Source organism: Pelophylax lessonae (genome assembly GCF_965119305.1).
Source record: "Pelophylax lessonae genome assembly, chromosome: 5".
NCBI lineage: Eukaryota > Metazoa > Chordata > Amphibia > Anura > Ranidae > Pelophylax > Pelophylax lessonae.
In genome coordinates this window covers 315,609,518-315,630,297 of record NC_138772.1, presented here as the reverse complement: position 1 = coordinate 315,630,297, position 20,780 = coordinate 315,609,518, and the positions used below count along the sequence as shown (strand labels likewise).

Sequence of the window (20,780 nt, the reverse complement as noted above, 5' to 3'; positions counted from 1 at the left end):
ATAGATATGCATGCTGGTGGACTTCAACCTGTATTCACAAATATGTTTATTGAACTGTACTGACCTCTTGCCTATCAACTAAATATCTGCTTCAGGAAATACAGCCATGTCTGGCTGAGTCTTTCTGTGCATGTTGATTGTCTTGTTTTTCTTGTTACAGGGCAAACTACTTCAAGCCAAAAAGGAAATAGAAAAGTATGCTATTAATGACAAACAGGTAAGCCTATGAAGAAATGATTGTGAAATAACTATAAGCTGAGTATTTTATTGGCACTGTGAGAAAAGGACACTTGGACACAACTCCAGAATATTGGAGAAAGAAAGGAAAATATATATTTTAGGTTTTTGCTCTGCTTCAGTTGAGCTGTGACAAGTTTAGCCACTTGCTGTTTTGCTGTTGCATTGAAGTGGACAGACAATTCACTCCTGCAGCTGGGAGTATGTATTTAATTGTACTCCCACTCATGCATGCCCTCTATTGTGCGCAGCGGCTGGCTCTGTGATCGATGCCTTTGTTGTGGAAATTTTATTAGGACTAGTGTCGACATATTTTTCAGGATGTGTTTTATTTAGCTTGTCATTATGGTTCCTGTTGCCGGTTCGCTTGCAATATGCTCTTTAGAGCGTGTATGGGCTAATCGGCATTGAGGAAAGATGACTGGCAGTGAAAACCTTCCCTTAGATGTGTAGACTCGTTCACTCTAGACCTCTCTGCTGGCGAACACTCCATGCGTTATGCGCGGGTCTGTTTACCGGTAGAGATCTATGCATATTGGGGTGCAGAGTTCAAGGATCAAGCAGTAAGCCTATGACGGCCAGCGGGGGCCCCTGTATAATGTGCAGATTTGTCCGCTCAGCGGGGATTTGTTTGCTCTGAAGTCAATATTGTTTTGATATTGATCTGCCTTTTTTACACGCTCATGTCTTTCTACTGTGCCTTATACAAAAGAGTTGAAAACTGAGCTTGGTGTATATTAATATCCAAAAGTGCACTTATTAGACACCTTTCAGATGGGTGTGTGTGGTGTGTGTTTTTTTTTTTTTTTTTAAATCTTGTTTCAAAATTTTGATCCTTAGACCTACTATGCCTGTAATACTTTTGGAGGGTCTATTTTACAAAATATGGGTATTTTGTGACTGTTTCTGCGGTCCTGGCAGTTCAGGGTGGGTGATCGGGAAATCAGATGCAGTATTTATTTTTAAGGTCCTCAAAACCCTGAAATCATTTAGAAAGGCCCCTGCGGGTAAGTCATCGTGCTAGCATGCACCAGATACTAGCACGTTATGACTGACTTGCTTAAAAAAAACTGATGCCGCCTCCCATCCTTGAGCCCCCCCCCCCTCGCCCACGTCACTCCCGTGGATGCGCACAATCACTGCACAGCACTCTGAATAGACGGTGTACTTGGGTTTGCCATCCATGCTCCGATGTCACCGGGTGCTACAAATGTGAAAATCTGGGAATAGGTGCACGTTTAGATTTTCACTGTACCTACAGGTAAGCCTTATAGCAGACTTTATCGCTTGAAGGTGCTACATGGATTTTGGGCCTCTGCGCACCTCTACAGTGAAAAATGTTTTGACGTGTAATATCTCCATGCTAGGGAGGACATGTATATTATTTGTGATGAAACTCACCCATGCTTTAATATGTGCAGTTGTAAGTCTTCCAAGATTGTGTTCCGAAAAGAGAAGTGCTTTTAGCACACTGATTTGTTATTGGCATGCTTCTTTTCTTCCTCTTTTACTAGGTGGTATTATGTATCTCAGTTGATGTATCCAAAGAGTATAGACAAGTGGAAAATGTCATAAAACAGGTATGTTCCATTTGACTTGACAATTACAATGGGTTCTTTGGTAAATGGAATGTCCTCCCTAAAAATAGTGACTATTATTCCTAAATTGGATCTGGGTTTTTAAAAAAAAAAAAAAAAAACTGCAATTTGGCCAATTTTCTCATCAACCTTTTTAGGGTCACCACATATATGGATCTGTTTCTATTTTCTGTTTTTAATGTATATTTAATACCTATGTTGACAAAAAGTTTAAAGTCTAAGTTCACATTTTACCCTAACACCCCCCCCCCCCCCGCTTGCTGTACCGGAGTCCCATGATTCCCCCCCCCCCCTTACAAGAACCGACAAGACACTTCACTGGTCCAAGGGTTTGAAATCCCTGCGGCTTAATCTACTATCCATACCTCTCAGCATGTACAGATGAGGCATTCTATATGGTCAGCAGCTTTACATGGACAGTGCTGACCAACCAGAATCTGTTTGGCCCATCCTGTCAGCACTGCAAAGAGGAGAGCAAGCCATGAGGATTTTAAATCCCCCGGACTGGTGCAGCAGAATCGCGGGACTCTGGTACAGCAGGACCCGAGGGGATGGGGAGGGGGTCCAGTGTAAGGTCACCCTACAGATTTTTCAGATTTTACACTTTTTTTTTTTCTCTTCAACTGCAAAGGATGTAAATCCAATTTTGGTGCACCTAAAACCTTTTCGGATCCAGAAAGTACCTAATTGAATGTAATGGTGACATTGCTGTGCTTCACATTATTGGTGGGACCCCATAGGTTCACCAACTAACTCCACCTTTAAAGTCCCAACTTGACTTGGGGTTTACTTTTGGATATGGTGATGTTGGTGCCTTGGTTACCAATCCTACCACTGTAATCAATGCACACCCATTACAGGTTGCCTACAGAACTCTACAGGGGTCTTGTACAAGACCAGTCACAATGCACTAGGGGGGTGGAGGGGAAGCGCATCTGTGAACCAGTCTTTTCTTCTGTGTAGGGGGTTACCTGCAATTTATTTTTTAATTGCACTTGTTTTTTTTTCGTTTTTTCCGGTGTATAAATAAGCAGGGTTTAAACACAAATTAAGAAAATGTTATTAAGTATGCAGAAAATAATTGTTTTCATTTAGGCTCAGGAAAAACTAGGACCAGTTGATATGTTGGTGAATTGTGCTGGCATGGCAATTGCGGGACGATTTGAAGAAATAGAAATCGGTAAATTTGCTGTAAGTATGTGGTCTTTTTGTTTAATTGGTTGTATGCTGGCCAGTAGCCCCATATTGTGCATTTTTATTTTAAAAAAATGCATGTTGTGTGTTTGTCTTTATTTATTTATTTTTTTGTTGTCACTTTTTAGTGTATAGAAAGAAACCTTTTTTTGGTCAGTTTTTATTGCAATCTGTGCTCCCAGTGGAAGAGATTCATGCTTTATTGTTCCTGCTGAGCATGGAGAAATCCAAATTGCTAGGTGTCGCCAAAGCAAGAAGTCAGAGAAAATTATCTGATGGACAGATGTTGTTGTGATAAATGCCTTAAGCTTTCCATACACTGATCAAAGATAGCAGGGGTTTCTGAATTCGAGCTTCCCTATGTACCAGTACAACTTTAATGTACCTCTGTTGAAGGTTTGAAAAAGCTGCCTTTGTTTTCTAGGCAAAGTCTTACCAGGGCCAGACTGGGAATAAAAACCAGCCCTGGAAATAATTTCATACCAGCCCAATAGCATTATTGTACCAACCCAACAGCATAACGTCATTTATTTTTTTGTTCCTAAAAGGGAAAACCATGCATTTTGAAGCACATTTGAAGAGTGTATTATATTGAAGAGTGTATTATATATATATATATATATATATATATATATATATATATATATATATATATATATATATATAGATAGATAGATAAGATCGATATGAAAGCATATAGGGCTTTATAAGAGCAAATGCTGGTAAAAAGTGATAAGTGCGGACATGGTACAGGAGGACGTGTCAGAGGCTGTGCGGACATGGTACAGGAGGACGTGTCAGAGGCTGTGCCGACATGGTACAAGAGGACGTGTCAGAGGCTGTGCCGACATGGTACAGAAGGACGTGTCAGAGGCTGTGCCGACATGGTACAAGAGGACGTGTCAGAGGCTGTGCCGACATGGTAAAGGAGGACGTGTCAGAGGCTGTGCCGACATGGTACAGGAGGACGTGTCAGAGGCTGTGCCGACATGGTACAGGAGGACGTGTCAGAGGCTGTGCCGACATGGTACAGGAGGACGTGTCAGAGGCTGTGCCGACATGGTACAGGAGGACGTGTCAGAGGCTGTGCCGACATGGTACAGGAGGACGTGTCAGAGGCTGTGCCGACATGGTACAGGAGGACGTGTCAGAGGCTGTGCCGACATGGTACAGGAGGACGTGTCAGAGGCTGTGCCGACATGGTACAGGAGGACGTGTCAGACACTGTACGGACATGGTACAGGAGGACGTGTCAGAGGTTGTGCGGACATGGTACAGGAGAAAGCAGTGGGCACAGCAGAGAGTCTTACCAGGCTGTGATGAGGTGCGGACGGAACACCATTGCTGTATTACATTTAAAAATGGCGCTACCCGACGCCATTACATCACTGTGCATGCACCCACCTGCCCGAGAATGGCCGAGGATGTACAGGCTTTCCCCAGCAGCGGCGCATGTGCAGTTGACATGTCGGCACGGGTCCGGCCGCAGCCATATTTTTTACGGGCATTGCTGCCAAAAAAAGCAGCCCCAGGGCAGGCGGCTGTGCCGGCCTACTGGGAAATTTCTGGGTCTTACCTCCAGCCTCTGCTTTCTTCTATAGAAAACTCCTCCATGACTTCTTGGTATACATCCTATAGGACATGAAAACTGTTAGTAGAAAGGGGGAGTACTTCAGCAGCTGACATGAAAAACACACCCTGCGCCTGCCTTTCTCCTCCAGGAGATTGCTCCCTCTGTACTTTCATGCTTCTCCAATGCAATCATTGTCAGCGAGCACAAAATGCTCCATGAGCTACTTTGCCGCGTGTATCACAGCCCAAACATGGGCTGCACTTTACGTGTTTGGAAAAATGCAACAAAGTGTGCTTCCACTATGCTAGCTGTGAAAGAGGCCTGAAAGTTAAATTGGGATGTTTACACCCTCCCTGTCCCCTGAGCTGAACTAAATTTCCAGAACAGTGACGACGGAATGTCTCCCTCCAATACACTTGTATAAAGTTGACCATATGCTATGTAATCAATTGAACTGCAAAAAGAAACATACAGGAGGGCACGGCCATCTCGTGCATTACCATTGATAAGTTTTATTGAATCCACATAGACTAATGGATACTCGCATGCCAATAAACTTCAAGCAAACCTAATCTGATGCAACTTGGACAAAATGTAACCCGCCCTAGGAACAGATGGCTGGCTGATGTGTTTGAGGGGTCATGCTCCTTATCTCAGAGCTCCTAAAGGAAGTGGATTAAAGCTTTAGCGCTAAAGTGTTTTGGACTCCAATGTAATCTGACTGTACAAAATCTGTTTGTACAAAATCTGTTTAATTTCCTTTTAGGTTTACCAAATGTTGTAATAAGAGGACCCACCTAAACAATCTATTCAATTTTTTATCAAATGGCACCCTGTACTAGATGGTAGATCCTAAGAAGATTGTACAATACTCTACATGTGGTCAGCTTTTTAAAGACAAAATAGGAAAGTGAGTGGAAGTAAAAAAAAAAAAAGTGGTGAAGTAATAAAGTGGGTGCATGATGGGATTTGAATTTTCCTGGATGGTGACATGATACAGGAAGTCAGGGCTCGGAGTGCTTTTTTTTTTTTTTTTTTTAATTTTTGAACTTTTGAGGGGCAGATTCAAAGCTCCCATGGACTAGGTAGGTGAGATATAAGCACATTGGGATGGCTTGGGCAGAAAGGAAATTGGAAAAGGCTGAAGGATCCAGGACTGTTATTCTGATCCTGATCCCAACATGAGATTGGAGTTCTGCCTTGTTATACTTGAATGGCTTTGTGCATGTGAAATGTTTCATAAAGATTTTCAAAGGTTACAAAACATCCTAAAGAATATGGAATACAAAAACACTCAAAAATCTGTGTTGGCAGACTGTTAAGGGAAACATTTTGAGAAAAAGTGTGCTAAAGCAGCCCAAAAGAATTACAAAAAAAATGGTAAAAGACAAAAAAAGGAGAAATGGTGTTCTTGTCCTTTTTTTAAAAATGGAACCCCTCCCCTTTTCATCTGAATGGGGAATAGAGACCAACTGTATAATCTATTTAATTTAATTTAGAAAGGATCCCCCCCCTTTCCTCCCCCCTTCCTTTTCTTTCCTTTTTCCCCCTCTCCTTTTTCCTCTTCTTCCCTTCTTCCCTCCCTATTACCCTCCCTTGGTTTTTCCTGCTTTTTCCTTTCATCTTTTTTTCCCCCCTTCTTGCCAACTCTATATTTTCTTTTTCTCCTTTTGCATTCCTTTTCTTTTTCTTTTCTCCGGCGTGTGATTCTCTCACTCCCAGGTTTCTCTGTTTTCTCCCTCTCTGTTCAGTTCTCTATTATACCCCTTCTGGATCCTTTCTACTCTAAACACGGTGTTTGTGTTAGACCCTCACACCAGGGTTTTCACTTAACTCCTTGTTTTTTTGCATCATTACCAGGGATGTTGGTACCACATTACAATTATACAACAAACATTTGATTATTTAATTTAATTTGTATTGCATAATAAAATTGTGCAATGCTACTACAACTATGATGAAAATCAAATCCATTTTAGTTAACGAGTGAAAACTAAATGAAAATGTGAGGCAGGGACGTTGTGATCATGAACTAACTTCCAGTTTTCAGAGCTCTGCCTGCTTCCGCTCCCAGAAAGCCAGGGGAAGCGTCTGTGTGCACCGTCATGACTGCCAGATGCGAGCAGCACTGTTCATCACAGCCAGGCCTCCCAACTCCAGACGAGAGTCCAACTCCCGAGTCATGAGACTACTGCCCACTTCCAGAGCAGAGACAGCAGACCGAGCACCCACTGGGAGTGTGTGGTGTACATTACAACTACAGCAGGCCTGAGCCCCCCCCCCCCCCCCCTCAGACCACCATCCGTCCAGAGCACTGTGCAGCATTACAGGCCTCTCCGACCACCGTCCAGAGCACGGTGCAGCATTACAGGCCTCCTCAGACCATCCAGAGTGGCTAAATCTTTATCTATGAGTTTGTTTAAACCTTAATCCATAAATAATAACCTATTAGATCTTTTTTACTCCAGGAGTATGAGTTTGGAATTTCTATAGAAATGCTTAAATATGCATTATATTTAAACTAAACCCATTGGATTTTATTTGACTAAAATGTACTGGACATTTGTCAACTAAAATGGGACTAAAACTAAAATGGCATTTTATAGTCAAAGACTGACTCAATCAAATTTCGATGCCAAAATTAACACTGCTGTACATACTTTAATCCTTTTATGACACTGTTAGGTAACCGTGAACAGTGTTCTATTTGACTAGTGTATAGCCTGATATAAGTAAGCAAAAATAACTTTAACTTGATTTCACGGTCTTGTCGCTGAAACACAATACTGACTATAAACAAGCAGTTTTATTAACCCAATAAGTCTGCCAATTTGTAAGTTACATTAAAATTGATTTTGATATACTTTTTTTTTTTTTGTCTTGTGCTTTTTTTTTTTTTTTCTGAATTGGTTAGATTGGATTAATTATTCTCCCTCTGCATCTGTTTGGAACTATTCATGCTAGTTGCACTAAAGCATGTCTAAAGTCGAACTGTGAAAGGAAATCTCACTGAGAAAAATATATTTATTTTTCCATCCAAAGCTTGCTCTGTGAATTAATGTATGTGTGCGACCTAATGTTCTGTGCATTTGTCTTCATGTCGAAAATAAAGCACTTGTAGCACAATTTGGGGATACCTGTATTGGTGAGATCTGCTGTCTCATTCTCTGTCCAAGTCTCACTTTTTTTTTTTTTTTTTTTTTTTGTTTCCTTCATGTTATGTCTCTTCTGTAGAGACTGATGGAAGTGAATTATCTGGGCAGTGTATATGCTAGCCGTGCTGTGATTTCCATTATGAAAGAACGGAGAATGGGACGAATTGTATTTGTGTCTTCTCAGGCTGGACAGCTGGGATTATTTGGCTACACTGCATATTCTCCTACAAAGTTTGCTCTCCGAGGATTAGCAGAAGCACTACAAATGGAGGTATGATGAACAAGGCCATTTTATCTCCTTTTTATACTGTCCTCCTTCACAGTTCATAGTCTTATCTCCTGATCATGTTTGAAAGCACAGCATTACCTTTAAAGCAGAACCTAACTGTATCTGAGCACCACTAATGCTAGAAGCATAAGAATAAAAAATGGGTCATGTTGATTGAGAGAGTTTGGTTCCACTTTAACTGATTGGAGGACAGCATGCATGGGTAACGTGGAAATTTAGTCTACACCCACACAAGTATAATGAGTGCAGTGATGAATTTCCCCAAAGAGGGATTTGCATCCCTCTTTTTTTTTTTTTTTTTTTTTCCTCCAGCCCCTCCTTTTTCATAATGCATTTACATTTTTTACGCCTTGGTTCTATTCCCTGGCTCTTCACAACGGCCATTGACAGCAGGGCTGATGTAGTTTGATACAACCCCATAGAATTTTTTTTTTTTTTTTAGCTAGGGTTGCCATGTGTAGTGGTAAAGACCGGAACACAGCTCTGTAGCACAAAATATAACAATGTAAGGCCTAACACAGATGAGCAGGGACGCATCACATAACCCCCCCCCAGTTCTTTCAATCGCACCATCCATCGCCTTCCATCACCATCCATCGGAAGTTCTAAAGCTTCCTTTAAAGACTGAGTGGTGGTGTAATATTGAGTAGAGTATTGTGTAGTGAGAATTGTTGCAGCCAGAAGCCTTTGTTTAGGGTGTCTGCCCAGTTATTCTAAAATTAGTTACTCGTGTAATAGTGTCGCAGTATATACAGTGGGGATCGAACGTTTGGGCAGGTAAAAATTTGTATTAATGTGCATAAAGAAGCCAAGGAAAGATGGAAAAATCTCCAAAAGGCATCAAATTACAGATTAGACATTCTTATATGTCAACAAAAGTTTGATTTTATTTCCATCATTGACACTTTCAAAATTACAGAAAACAAAAAAATGGCGTCTGCAAAAGTTTGGGCACCCTGCAGAATTTATAGCATGCACTGCCCACTTTGCAAGGCTGAGACCTGCCAGTGTCATGGATTGTTCTCAATCATCGTCTGGGAAGACCAGGTGATGTCAATCTCAAAGGTTTTAAATGCCCAGACTCATCTGACCTTGCCCCAACAATCAGCAACATGGGATCTTCTAAGCAGTTGTCTAGAAAACTGAAAATAGTTGACACTCACAAAGCTGGAGAAGGCTATAAGAAGATAGCAAAGCGTTTTCAGATGTCAATATCCTCTGTTCGGAATGTAATTAAGAAATGGCAGTCATCAGGAACAGTGGAAGTTAAAGCAAGATCTGGAAGACCAAGAAAAATATCAGACAGAACAGCTCGCAGGATTGTGAGAAAAACAATTCAAAACCCACGTTTGACTGCATGATCCCTCCAGAAAGATCTGGCAGACACTGGAGTTGTGGTACACAATCCCACTATAAAGAGATACTTTTACAAATATGGTCTTCATGGAAGAGTCCTCAGAAGAAAACCTCTTCTATACTCCTCACCACAAACATCAGCGTTTGAACTTTGCAAATGAACATATAGACAAGCCTGATGCATTTTGGAAACACGTTCTGTGGACCGATGAGGTTAAAATTGAACTTTTTGGCCGGAATGAGCAAAGGTACTTTTGGAGAAGGGGCACAGAATTTAATGGAAAGAACCTCTGTCCAACTGTTAAGCATGGGGGTGGATCAATCCTGCTTTGGGGTTGTATTGCAGCCAGTGGCACAGGGAACATCTCACGAGTAGAAGGAAAAATGGATTTAATAAAATTTCAGCAAATTTTGGATGGTAACTTGATGCCATCTGTGAAAAAGCTGAAGTTAAAGAGGATGGCTTCTACACATGGATAATATTCCTAAAAAAAACTTCGAAATCCACAGGGGATTACATCAAGAGGCGTAAACTGAAGGTTTTTCCATGGCCTTCACAATCTCCTGACCTCAACATAATTGAAAATCTATGGATAGACCTTAAAAGAGCAGTGCGTGACAGACAGCCCAGAAATCTCAAAGAACTGGAAGACTTTTGTAAGGAAGAATGGGAAAAGATACCTCAAACAAGAATTGAGACTCTTGGCTGGCTACAAAAAGCGTTTACAAGCTGTGATACTTGCCAAAGGGGGCAGTACAAGATATTAACTCTGCAGGGTGCCCAAACTTTTGCGACGCCATTTTGTTTGTTTTCTGTTATTTGAAAGTGTCAATGATGGAAATAAAATCGAACTTTTGTTGACATATTATAAGAATGTCTAATCTGTAATTTGATGCCTTTTGGAGATTTTTCCATCTTTCCTTGGCTTCTTTATGCACATTAATACAAATTTTTACCTGGGGTGCCCACACTTTCAATCCCCACTGTAAGTATACAGTATTACATGACCATTTTTGCAGGTAGAATGTTTGTTTCATTCAAAGCTGATCTCAGTTTCCTGTCACCTTTTTAATAGTTTGTTTGGACCAAGCTGGTCCAAATGAAGTGTTTTCTTCACTAAGTGCTGCAGTGTTTCTAAGAATTGTATATATTGCATGTAGCTTTAGCTACATGCAGTACAGTGCTGGGTTCCAGTTGTGAGAGAGATTTTCAGTCTCACACCAGGAACAAAGCAGAGTCAGTCTGAGTGGAGGTCAGCCATTCATAGGCAGCTTTGTGTTCTGTGAATAAATACAAAGCTTTCTCTGGCTGAGGTTAGGGGGGCCAGTTGATGACTTTATGCTCTCCAACTCGACAACAAATCATAGGAAGATTTGGTCCAAACAAACTATTGTGACAGGAAACATGAAAATCAGTTTTCAGTGTTCATTTGTAAAAACAATGTCAGGATTTTATTTATTTTTATAGTGTGTAGTTTTTGCAACTGTACAGCCTCTCAGACTGCCATGAGTTAAACGTAGCAGTAACGGAGTTTAGGGACAGTCTAGGAGACTCTGGGTACCAAATGCAAGAGGCAGGGACTTTTTCCTCCACCCTCTTGCATTCGCGTGGGACTGACTAGGCTTAGGTGCATATGCAGTACGGCTGGTGGTGTCATGAGTGGGGTGGAGTGATCTGGTGACGGCCATCTTGCATTCCTACTTGAGAACAAAATGGACTAAGGGTCTAACTAAAGGTTTCACCAGAGATTCCTTGTGGGACTACAGATCGCAAGACTGATTTGCTGGTTTAGCTACAGTTTGCAACAGTACCTTCTATGTGGCGCTACTGGTCACAGTAAATGCTAAAGGGCCACACAACCTTCCTTGTGAGGATGGTGAACACTGGCAGATTTTAGTAGGAAATCTCCTTTGGTAACGGCATACTTGTAACTGGCACAATGTGCTCTGCAGGGTTCCCTATATACGTGTCAGGAGGCCATGCCTCATCAATGACAGAGGGAAGGTAGGAGGGAGGAAACCTAGATACAGCCCCCCGTGGAATGTATCCCTGGGGGTCAGTATGTTCCAGGCAGGTCTGACTCCCTCCACCTATCTGCTACTTCTGGGGCACCTCTTTCTACTTTTTACAAGGGAACAGTTCACATGTGCTTAGGGCTGAAACAACTAATCGATTATGAAAATAGTTGTCAACTATTTTCATAATCGATTAATCGGTAAGCCGTTTAGTTGTCCTGCATACAGAATAAATAATTTGTTTACATATCAGAAAATACAGTGCAGCGCACATATATCTCAGTACACAATCCATACATGTATGTAGATGGCAGAGAACTTGTGAATGTGTGAGGAGCAATGCCTCATGGGAAATGTAGTCCTGGGCAAGAGAAGGAACCAGGTGATTCTAAAGGCAGAAGTTTTTTTTACCTTTCTATAGGGACACTCTATATAGTACTATACTTTTGCTGCTTCCTATAGGGGCACTTTGAAGGTAGGAGGGGCCAGAAGTGCTGTGGGCGGGGGGGGATCAGAAGAGGAGAATTAGTGCTGCTAAGTATGACAAGATTGTTGTTAAAAAGAAAAAATCCAACGTTTACAATCATTTTAAGGGCTCTGTGCTGGGAAGATGAGCATCTGAACCCAGAGAAGGAGGCGGCTGATAGACTAGAGGTGATATAAGGCATTACAATTACATTTAAAGTAAAAGTAAGATTATTATATCCATGAAAAAAAAAAAATCTCAGCTTTTAGTACTATTTTAATACAAAAAATTGTATCCCCCCCCCCCCCCCTCCATCCTTCATATACGTCTGACTCCCAGTTAAAATATCCTGCATATCTGACTTCTGGGCATATTTTTTTATATACATACACATGATACAAGATATAATACTTAAACTGTTTCACAGTAGAAATTATAATTATATTACAGTAGCGATATCTGCTGTTTTTTATTATAAAGGGCTATTTTTTTGTTGTTTTTTTTTTTTTTTAGAATGTTAACGCTTTATTTAACCACGTGTGAAAAGTTTAACATTTTACTAAAACATGAAGCTTTCATTTCAACATAGTTGTGAAAGAAAAATCACTGTTAAGTGCAAAGACTACCCAAATACAGTATTTCAGTGTGTTCTGCATCGCAGGAGATTCCAGTGATGAGAGCACCTACAATATCACCATCCACCAAAAAGATCACACTGCATTAAATGACTGAAAATAGAACAGCTGGAAATCCGGGTTCAGAGGTCTAATTCTTGGAATCAGAACAGTTAGGCTACATTTTACACCGTTGACCAGGGCTGGTACGAATAGAAGCAGGAATCAGATTCCTGATGTGGTTCTCAGCTGCTAGGTATGGCCACCGTCCCCATTCACTATATTTTTTTGTTTTTTACATGACAGGTGATAAAAAAAAAGAATGCTGCTTCTACTAAAGGTCTTCTGCTGCCCATACATGTATTGGATTTTTGGACAAAAATATTTGCATCTATATCTGTACAAAAATTATTTGTATATTCGTTGAATGGACGAGTGTTTGAAAATTCCACTTGCTTTTAACATTCAAATTTAAAATGAATAGAACTTCTGAGCAAAAACCACATACACTATTTGAAGATTTGTTTGATCGAGAAGTTTTTTTTTTTTATTCTGCTCCTTCAAGTTTTCCTGTCACTGTGGTTGGCAACGAACACTGAATAGACCCCACGAATGGTTAGAAAATCAGATGAATGTTTAATCAAGCGACCTGTCTATTAATAAGGAAGTCTTTTCATGAATATTATATACCAATCCAGTCTGAAAATTTGCAAAACAGTGCTTTAGGTCTTTTTTAAAAATATTGATCTGAGTCTGATATGTACCACATTTAAACCTCTAATAGATATACCTTTCTCAGAGTGGATTAAATATCCAACTATATAGCTGGATATTTATATTTACCACTGCATATAGATATTCAAGAATATGAACTAAATTATACACCAACCTGTTTTTTTTTTTTTGTTTTGTTTTTTTTTGAGGTTTTTATTCGATTAGTTGATTAATCGAAAAACAATATTCGGCCATCTAATCGATTATGAAAATAATCGTTAGTTGCAGCCCTACATGTGCTATTGCTGGGATGTAGCTGCAGCTTTCCGACTTGGACTGCCTTGGTTGCAAGCAGAAGCTTTCCTCTGCCTTATTAACAGAGGTGGAACTAGAGAAAGATGTGAATATTCTGGTAGAAGGAGACACTGAAGAATCCTCCTCGAGGAATCTACTCCAGAAGAACCTTAGTGTCGGGGTTTATCTTGGGCTTCAAAAGGCCTTTTGAGTTTTCTTACGGAAGTTGTCGGAACTAATTTTTACGTTGCCCCTTCACGAGTCCTCTACATCCAAAGGTTGCAGGATTTGGATCATGGCATCTGCCATGACATCCTTAGGCCTTCCCTGTACATCCTCCTTTTAAAGGATGCTTTGCACTCTGACTGTACTCACCCTAACACTGTGTTCATTCTGCCAAAAACGTTTGCTCAGCGGTACCCCCATGAACAGCAAATTCACTAGGAAATGGAGTATGCCTTCAGTGTTTTCGGCAGTCTGTTATTTCAACAAGACCCTCACATGCCCAGTGGACAAGGCTCTGGTATATAGGAGTTGTTAAGTCAAAAGGTTTTTTAAAAAACCTTGTGTGTAGCAGCCTCCCCAATACTTAGCTGAACCCGATCTCTGTCCAGCACTGTCCATGAGTCCCTCTGCCTTCTGGGACTCTCCCTCCTGGTTGGCTAAGACACAGCAGCGGCGCCATTGGCTCCCACGCCTGCCAGTCAAAGTCAGTCAGACACCTGGGAGAGTGGGTGGGGCCGAAAGGCAGCTACGTGTCTGAATGGACAGACGGAGTGCCAGCTCAGATCGGGTGTCCCTATAGCAAGCTGCTAGTGGTGGTGAAACACGACTGAAGGGAGGAGCCAGGAGATGCAAAGAGGGACCCGAGAAGAGGCTCTGGGCTGCTCTGTGCAAATCCACTGCAACAAAGCAGGTAAGTATAACATGGGTTATGAAAACAAAGACTGTAAGGATGCCTCAAACTTCTGGAGGTTTTTTTTCAAGGCCTTATTTGTGCTGGTGGGATCAGGTTTACAACCAGTAGCTGTACTTTAAGTCTGGGCTCATTGCATAATAAGCAAGATAAATCTTTACTAATGGTGATACCAAAACGTGTATTCACCTGGAGGATTCCCATGTGCATTAGCTCCTTTTGAATGTTTCAAAAGGATTCCATACAGCAACTTTTGTGTCCTGGGGCCTTATCTGTACACATGCACAGGATCTTATGACTAAAGTGTTGATCAGCAGGATTGCCCTTCAAGAAACATGTGGACCATTAAACTTTTTCAAGGAAAACCTATTGTTTAGTCCTGCTTTGGAAGAATATATCCAGAAGGTTACTGTGGGTAAGAGTACATTGTGGCTTAAAATTAAGGCTAAGCCTAAGTTTCAAAAGCCTGCTACTCTTTACTTTAAAAAAATAATTCCATTCACCAATCTCAGGCCTCTGGCTTGAAGCCCATCCCCCCCAGTTCTGTATGAAACCATTGACTCCAAAGCCCGCTAAGCTAGGAAACCAGTCCACTTCACAATGAGGGGGACTCCTCCTAGTCACTCATGTAGGGGGACAATTGCTGGCCTTCATGGAGGTTTGGCAGGGGAAGACTGCTTTCCAAGTGGGTCTGTAGTTTGAGGCAACAAGCTAATCTTTCAAAGCTTTCCCCTCTGCGCTTTATGCTTTTCGAGGTTTTCTTTGAATCCCTAAAAATTTTCTTTCAATCCCCTTTATTTTCAAGCAATGATCATTCTAGTTTCAGGAGACAAGAGTTTCAGTTTCTACTCAAACCTTTTCACTGTTCTGAAATAATTGTGATGTTAGTCACATCCTCCATCTCTCAAGAGACTCAAGTTTCTACAAGTTCAAATGGAATCGGTGCAGTCAGTGGTGGTTCCTCACCAGGGTTCTCGCTCAGGTTCTGTGGCTCCTGTGTACGTCTGGCAAAGATGTTAGCCTCCTTGGAGGTAATACCATTTGCCCAGCTTTATTCCAGGCCCCTTCAACAGAATGTCTCTGACATGGAACAGGAGAAAACAGTTGTTGGATTCCCCAATGTCATTAAACCTCAGCACAAAACTGTCTGTCTTGAACTGGTGGATCTCCTCACAGATGCTGGAGATCGAAAAACTGTTCCTCCCTATCCTGGAGGGTCCTAATGACCAGTGCCAACCTGGGGTGGTGTTCTAGACAATCTCTCGTTCCAAGGAACGTGGTCACTGCAGGAGAGGTCATTGCCCATCATCTTGGAACTCAGAGCAATTCGCCTTTCCCTATGGCATTGGTTGGTGCCTCCTGAAGGCCCTTTCTGGAAGGGTCCAGTTGGACAATGCCACTGTGTCAGCGTGCAAAAAACTGTAAAGGAGGCACCAGAAGTTGGGCTGCTCAGAATTGGATCTCCTCCCACCTTTGCAGAACGTTATGGTCTCACACTGTCTTCATTCCAGGTGTAGAAAATAGGATGTGGATTTTTTCAGCCAGTAACAAGAGTCTGTGGTGAAGTGGGCTCTTTACCCAGACGTGTTTAAGGAACCCTGTCAATGGTGGGGCACCTTGGGTTTAAGGTGAAACTGGACAGGTTTGTCTCCAGGACCAGGGATCCTGAAACCTTTGTGGTGGATGCTTTAGTGACACCGTGGGACCAGTTCTTATGCCTTCCCAAAATGCTTTAGTTACTGGCTTTAAAAGCATGGTTGTTCAAGCCAGGGGAGTCTTTAAACCAGTCATTCCCACCCTACTGAAAGCTCGGTAGGTGACTTCAAGAAAAACTTACCACAGAACTTGGAAATCTTGGTGTGAGTTTAATGAGTTGTTTTTTTTTATCCTCGCAAGTATGTTGGTTGCATCCTGGCTTGTCTGCAATCTGGACTGGCCTTGTACGATCAAGGGTTCGGTTTTAGGCATTACCAATTGCGTCACATTCCTTGGTCCATGCCGTTTGCGCAAGGCCTCGTGCATATTGATCCACTTGTCAGACCTCAACTTGGTAGCGTCTGTACTGCAGAAATCTCCATTTGAAACCATCCAGGATATTCCTTTAGTTTATCTGACTTTGAATGGGTTTTTTCTGGTTGCCATTACTTTGGCTCACAAAGTTTCAGAATTTTGCTGCTCTTTCCTATAAGGAACCCTTCTCGATGCTCCACCAAAGGGTGGTTCTATAGCCTCCGCTGTAGTTTTTGTTCCATCTCAGCCAGGACATTGTGTTGCCATCTTTCTGTCCTAAGCTGCAAACACCGGGGGACAAGGCACTTCAGTTTGGATTTGGCTCATGCTATCAGGTGTTACCTAAAGTCAACTGCTGCAGTTCATCAGTTGGGTTCCCATTGTGCTTCTTGAAGGGTCATGCAGCTTTCAAGTAATTTCCTCACTGAAATGATCAGCTTATTTCTCATACTTACAGTCTAAAGGGCAAAGTTCCATTTTTGGGGGCTGCTCATTCTACCAGGAGTGTGAGTTATTAATGGGCTATCCAATATAAGACTTTGAATTTATATTGCGTGGCATTACCTAAAGTGCTCCACCAAAAACGTATACATATGTATCTGTGCAAATGTGATCTGTATATCTGCAAAATATAATCAATAGGTAAACGACATGAATTTGATTAAAGTGCATTCAATAATAATAATATGATAACAATATAAATAATAAAATATACAATAAAAGGTGACTTCAATATTTCTGGTGCAAAGTGCAATAAGTATTTCTACAGTGGCAATAAATATCAATATTTGTAATGATAATCAAAAAAATAAATATAAAGTGCATAGCGTGCTTATTTAATTTTATTATATTATTTGCTATATATTATATAACAAATAAATCAACATGCGCAAATTAACCAAGTGAAAGCCATTATTGAAAAATAAATCGTAAAGAAAAGTGTCTAGTGCTATTTTTCAGTGCTGGATATTGCACTTCCCATCGGTTTCTGAAGAATAGTCCATTTTAAGAATGTGCATCCAATCAATAGTGACCTCCACCGCAACACCCTGTGAGTCTGGGTTCTCACCTCCACTCATGCGACCTAGTGGTTAAGCTAGGTCTTGCAGCGCGGATTGCCCTAATTAGGGTCACCTTTCGCGGACCCGGTGGTCTGCTGGTCTCCCACCAGATCGCCATCAAATCCAATTGCCACTAAAGATGCTTGTATGATTGGTGCGCTTGAAGCACCCACTAAATGTGAGTACATTATTACTTTTATTTAATAAAACTTATTCGAAAGATATAAGCACTATTGGAGTCCCCCCCCCCCCCCCCCAACCCATGTAACATCGCATGGTACTATGAGGGACATAAATTAAGGAGAAATAACCCCCTAGGAGACCAGCAGACCACCGGCTCCGCTCAACTCCGTTTCGGGGTCAGTTTTCTTATAGCCTAGGCCATCTTTATGTAGAACAACAACTTTCTTTGCCATGAGATGCCATGTTGAACTTCCAGGGACCAGTATGAAAAAGTGAGAGCGATAACACCAAATTTAACACACCTGCTTCCCATTCACACCTGAGAACTTGTAACACTAACAAGTCACATGACACTGGGGAGGGAAAATGGCTAATTGGGCCCAATTTTGGACATTTTTCACTTAGGGGTGTACTCACAATTGTTGCCAACGGTTTAGACATTAATGGCTGTGAGTTATTTTGAGGGGACAGCAAATTTTACACTTCTACACAAGCTGTACACTCCCTACTTTACATTGTAGCAAAGTGTCATTTCTTCAGCGTTGTCACATGAAAAGATATAATGTGTGGGGTGTACTCCAATTTTGTGAGATACTCTATATTAGACATATGCCGGTTTTCGGTAATTCGATATATCGCGGTATTGCATAGCCACGGTATTGTTATTGTGGCATTTTTAAAATACCGAGTTTCTCTGTCAAGTCTGCCTGATTTGTGAATTGATACATTTCAGTGAGCTGGATGACTCATTCACTCACACAGCTAATGCCTTTCAGCATTAAGTCTCCCAGTAACTATAAACAAAAATGATTACATTGTATTTTTTCCTTCCCTCTGCCAGGGAGAAAGGAAGTTTAACCTCTTAAAGACTGGATCTTTTTCTGACACTTGTTGCTTGCAAGTTAAAATCAGTTTTTTTTTTTTTTGCTAGAAAAGTACTTAGAACCCCCAAACATTTTATATATTTTTTTAGCAGAGACCCTACAGAAAAAAATGGCGATTGTTGTAATATTTTATGGCACACTGTATTTGCGCAGCAGTCTTTCAAACGCAATTAATAGACTTTAATGAATAAAAAAAAAAAAAAAAAACGTAACAGTAAAGTTATCCCAATTTTTTTTTTTGTTACACAGAGAATCGTGATCTTTATTCCAAGCTAAAAAATTGTGATTCTCATTTTGGCCAGAATCGTGCAGCTCTAATATATATATATATATATATATATACACACACACACGCATAGCAGCCCACATTACATTATTATATAGCCATCAAGCAGTGTCTGGCCTACCTGGTGATGACTGGTCCTGGCGCTCTGATCCGATGGCCTGGTCTTTAAAGGGGCAAATCCTTGCGATCCAGAAGTGGTTAAACCTGCAGGAGGACCGGTGTTTTTATCTATTAATGACTTTACTATTGCTTTAGGCCTGGTTCACATGTATGCGGGTTGGTGGTTCACATGTATGCGGGTTGGCGGTTCACATGTATGCGGGTTGGCGGCCCACATTTGCACAGGCATAGCAGACCATTGATGTGAATGGGCTTGAGCTGCTATGCCTGCGTTTTCAGCTGAAAAAAGGTGCATGCAGAATTTAAAAAAATGCAGTGGCCATGAAATCCATCCTTCTTTTGCACCATGCGACTTACCTGCCGTTGCTGCACACGCAAACTGTTTTTAAATGCTGTGCCCACGTATACAAAAAATGCAGAAAGCTTGCCAGAGCAGGAACTGCAGGTTAGTCGCATGGTGCAAAAGCAGGATGGATTTCAAGGCCACTGAATTTTAAAAAAAAATGCTGCATGCACCTTTTTTCTGCGGAAAATGAGGGCATAGCAGCCCGTTCAAATCAATGGGCTGCTATGCCTGTGCAAATGTGGGCCGCCAACCCGCATACATGTGAACCGCCAACCCGCATACATGTGAACCACCAACCCGCATACATGCGAACCACCAACCCGCATACATGCGAACCAGGCCTAAAGCAATAGTAAAGTAATTTATAAACAACCCCTCCTTCAGGTTTAACCACATCTTGACCACAAGGATTTGCCCTCTTAATGACCAGGCCATCGGATCGGAGCCGAGCGCCAGGACCAGTTATCACCAGTTAGGCCAGACACTGCTTGATGACCTATTTTAGGCCTGGTTCACAGAGTCTGTACTGACTGACTATATAATAATGTGCATAAGTGAACCAAAGCCCCTAAATTCAGCAATGAAATTGAAGTGAGGTGGAAATTTAATAATTTAAATTTAATAATAGAATACAGTGATAATACCGTATACCGTGGCAAAACCTTAATCAATTAATCGCAGCATGAAAATCTGATACCGTCACAAGCCTACTCTATATATTGTTTCACACATAGTGTGTGTGCGTAAACACTTTGCATATAAGCTGCCATAATTTAGTAGTTATATTTATTGATTCTTTTTTTTTTTTTTTTAAGGTTAAGCCATATAATGTTTATGTTACTGTTGCCTATCCTCCGGACACTGACACACCTGGGTTTGCTGAAGAAAATAAATCAAAGGTAGTATTTGCATATATCTTTACTGTTCACTTCTATATCTAGGCTAAAGGTGGTGCTGCTGGAAGTCAGTGACACTGACACTCCAGCGTTTGTACTGGAGAGAACCAGTATGTGCCTAAATGACGACATACATTCCTAAAGAGAAGCGTTCCTAATATGTGATTTAGCTAGCACACTTGCGATATATACAACTGAAAAGACAACACTATCTTGCTGCTTGTGGTAACATGGTTGCCTTCCTTGACACATGTAAGGAGAAAGTGAAAGTCCTGTTCAGGCTTTTATGTGCACTGTGTGCGTTTACATGCATTTATGTTCCTTTTCATGCATTTTGTGGTGCAAAAGAATGCAGCTCCCTATACTTCTTCCTTTTTTTTTTTTTTTTTTTTTTGTGCCCATAGGATAACCTTAATTTTTGGACTGTCTGTGCAGTAGGATTGCATTAAGAAATGCATGTCATTGCACCTGGTATAAATGGGTCCTAAATCAATGAAGTGAAGTGCAAATATAACTCTTGTAACCACTAATTTCAAATGTAAATGATTACTGCTTAGTGTATTCCATGTTTT

The 20,780-nt window shown here is 41.2% G+C and overlaps 1 protein-coding gene across 1 annotated transcript in view; it reads left to right on the top strand.

Moving 5' to 3' along the window:
• The window catches only part of KDSR (3-ketodihydrosphingosine reductase), a 53,952-nt gene that overhangs the window by 18,648 nt on the left and 14,524 nt on the right, over positions 1–20,780 (top strand). The window contains exons 3-7 of the mRNA XM_082258293.1: positions 161–217; positions 1,752–1,817; positions 2,931–3,026; positions 7,837–8,028; positions 20,128–20,211. Of these exons, the coding sequence (XP_082114419.1) occupies positions 161–217; positions 1,752–1,817; positions 2,931–3,026; positions 7,837–8,028; positions 20,128–20,211 (495 nt within the window). The remainder of the gene's footprint in view (positions 1–160; positions 218–1,751; positions 1,818–2,930; positions 3,027–7,836; positions 8,029–20,127; positions 20,212–20,780) is intronic.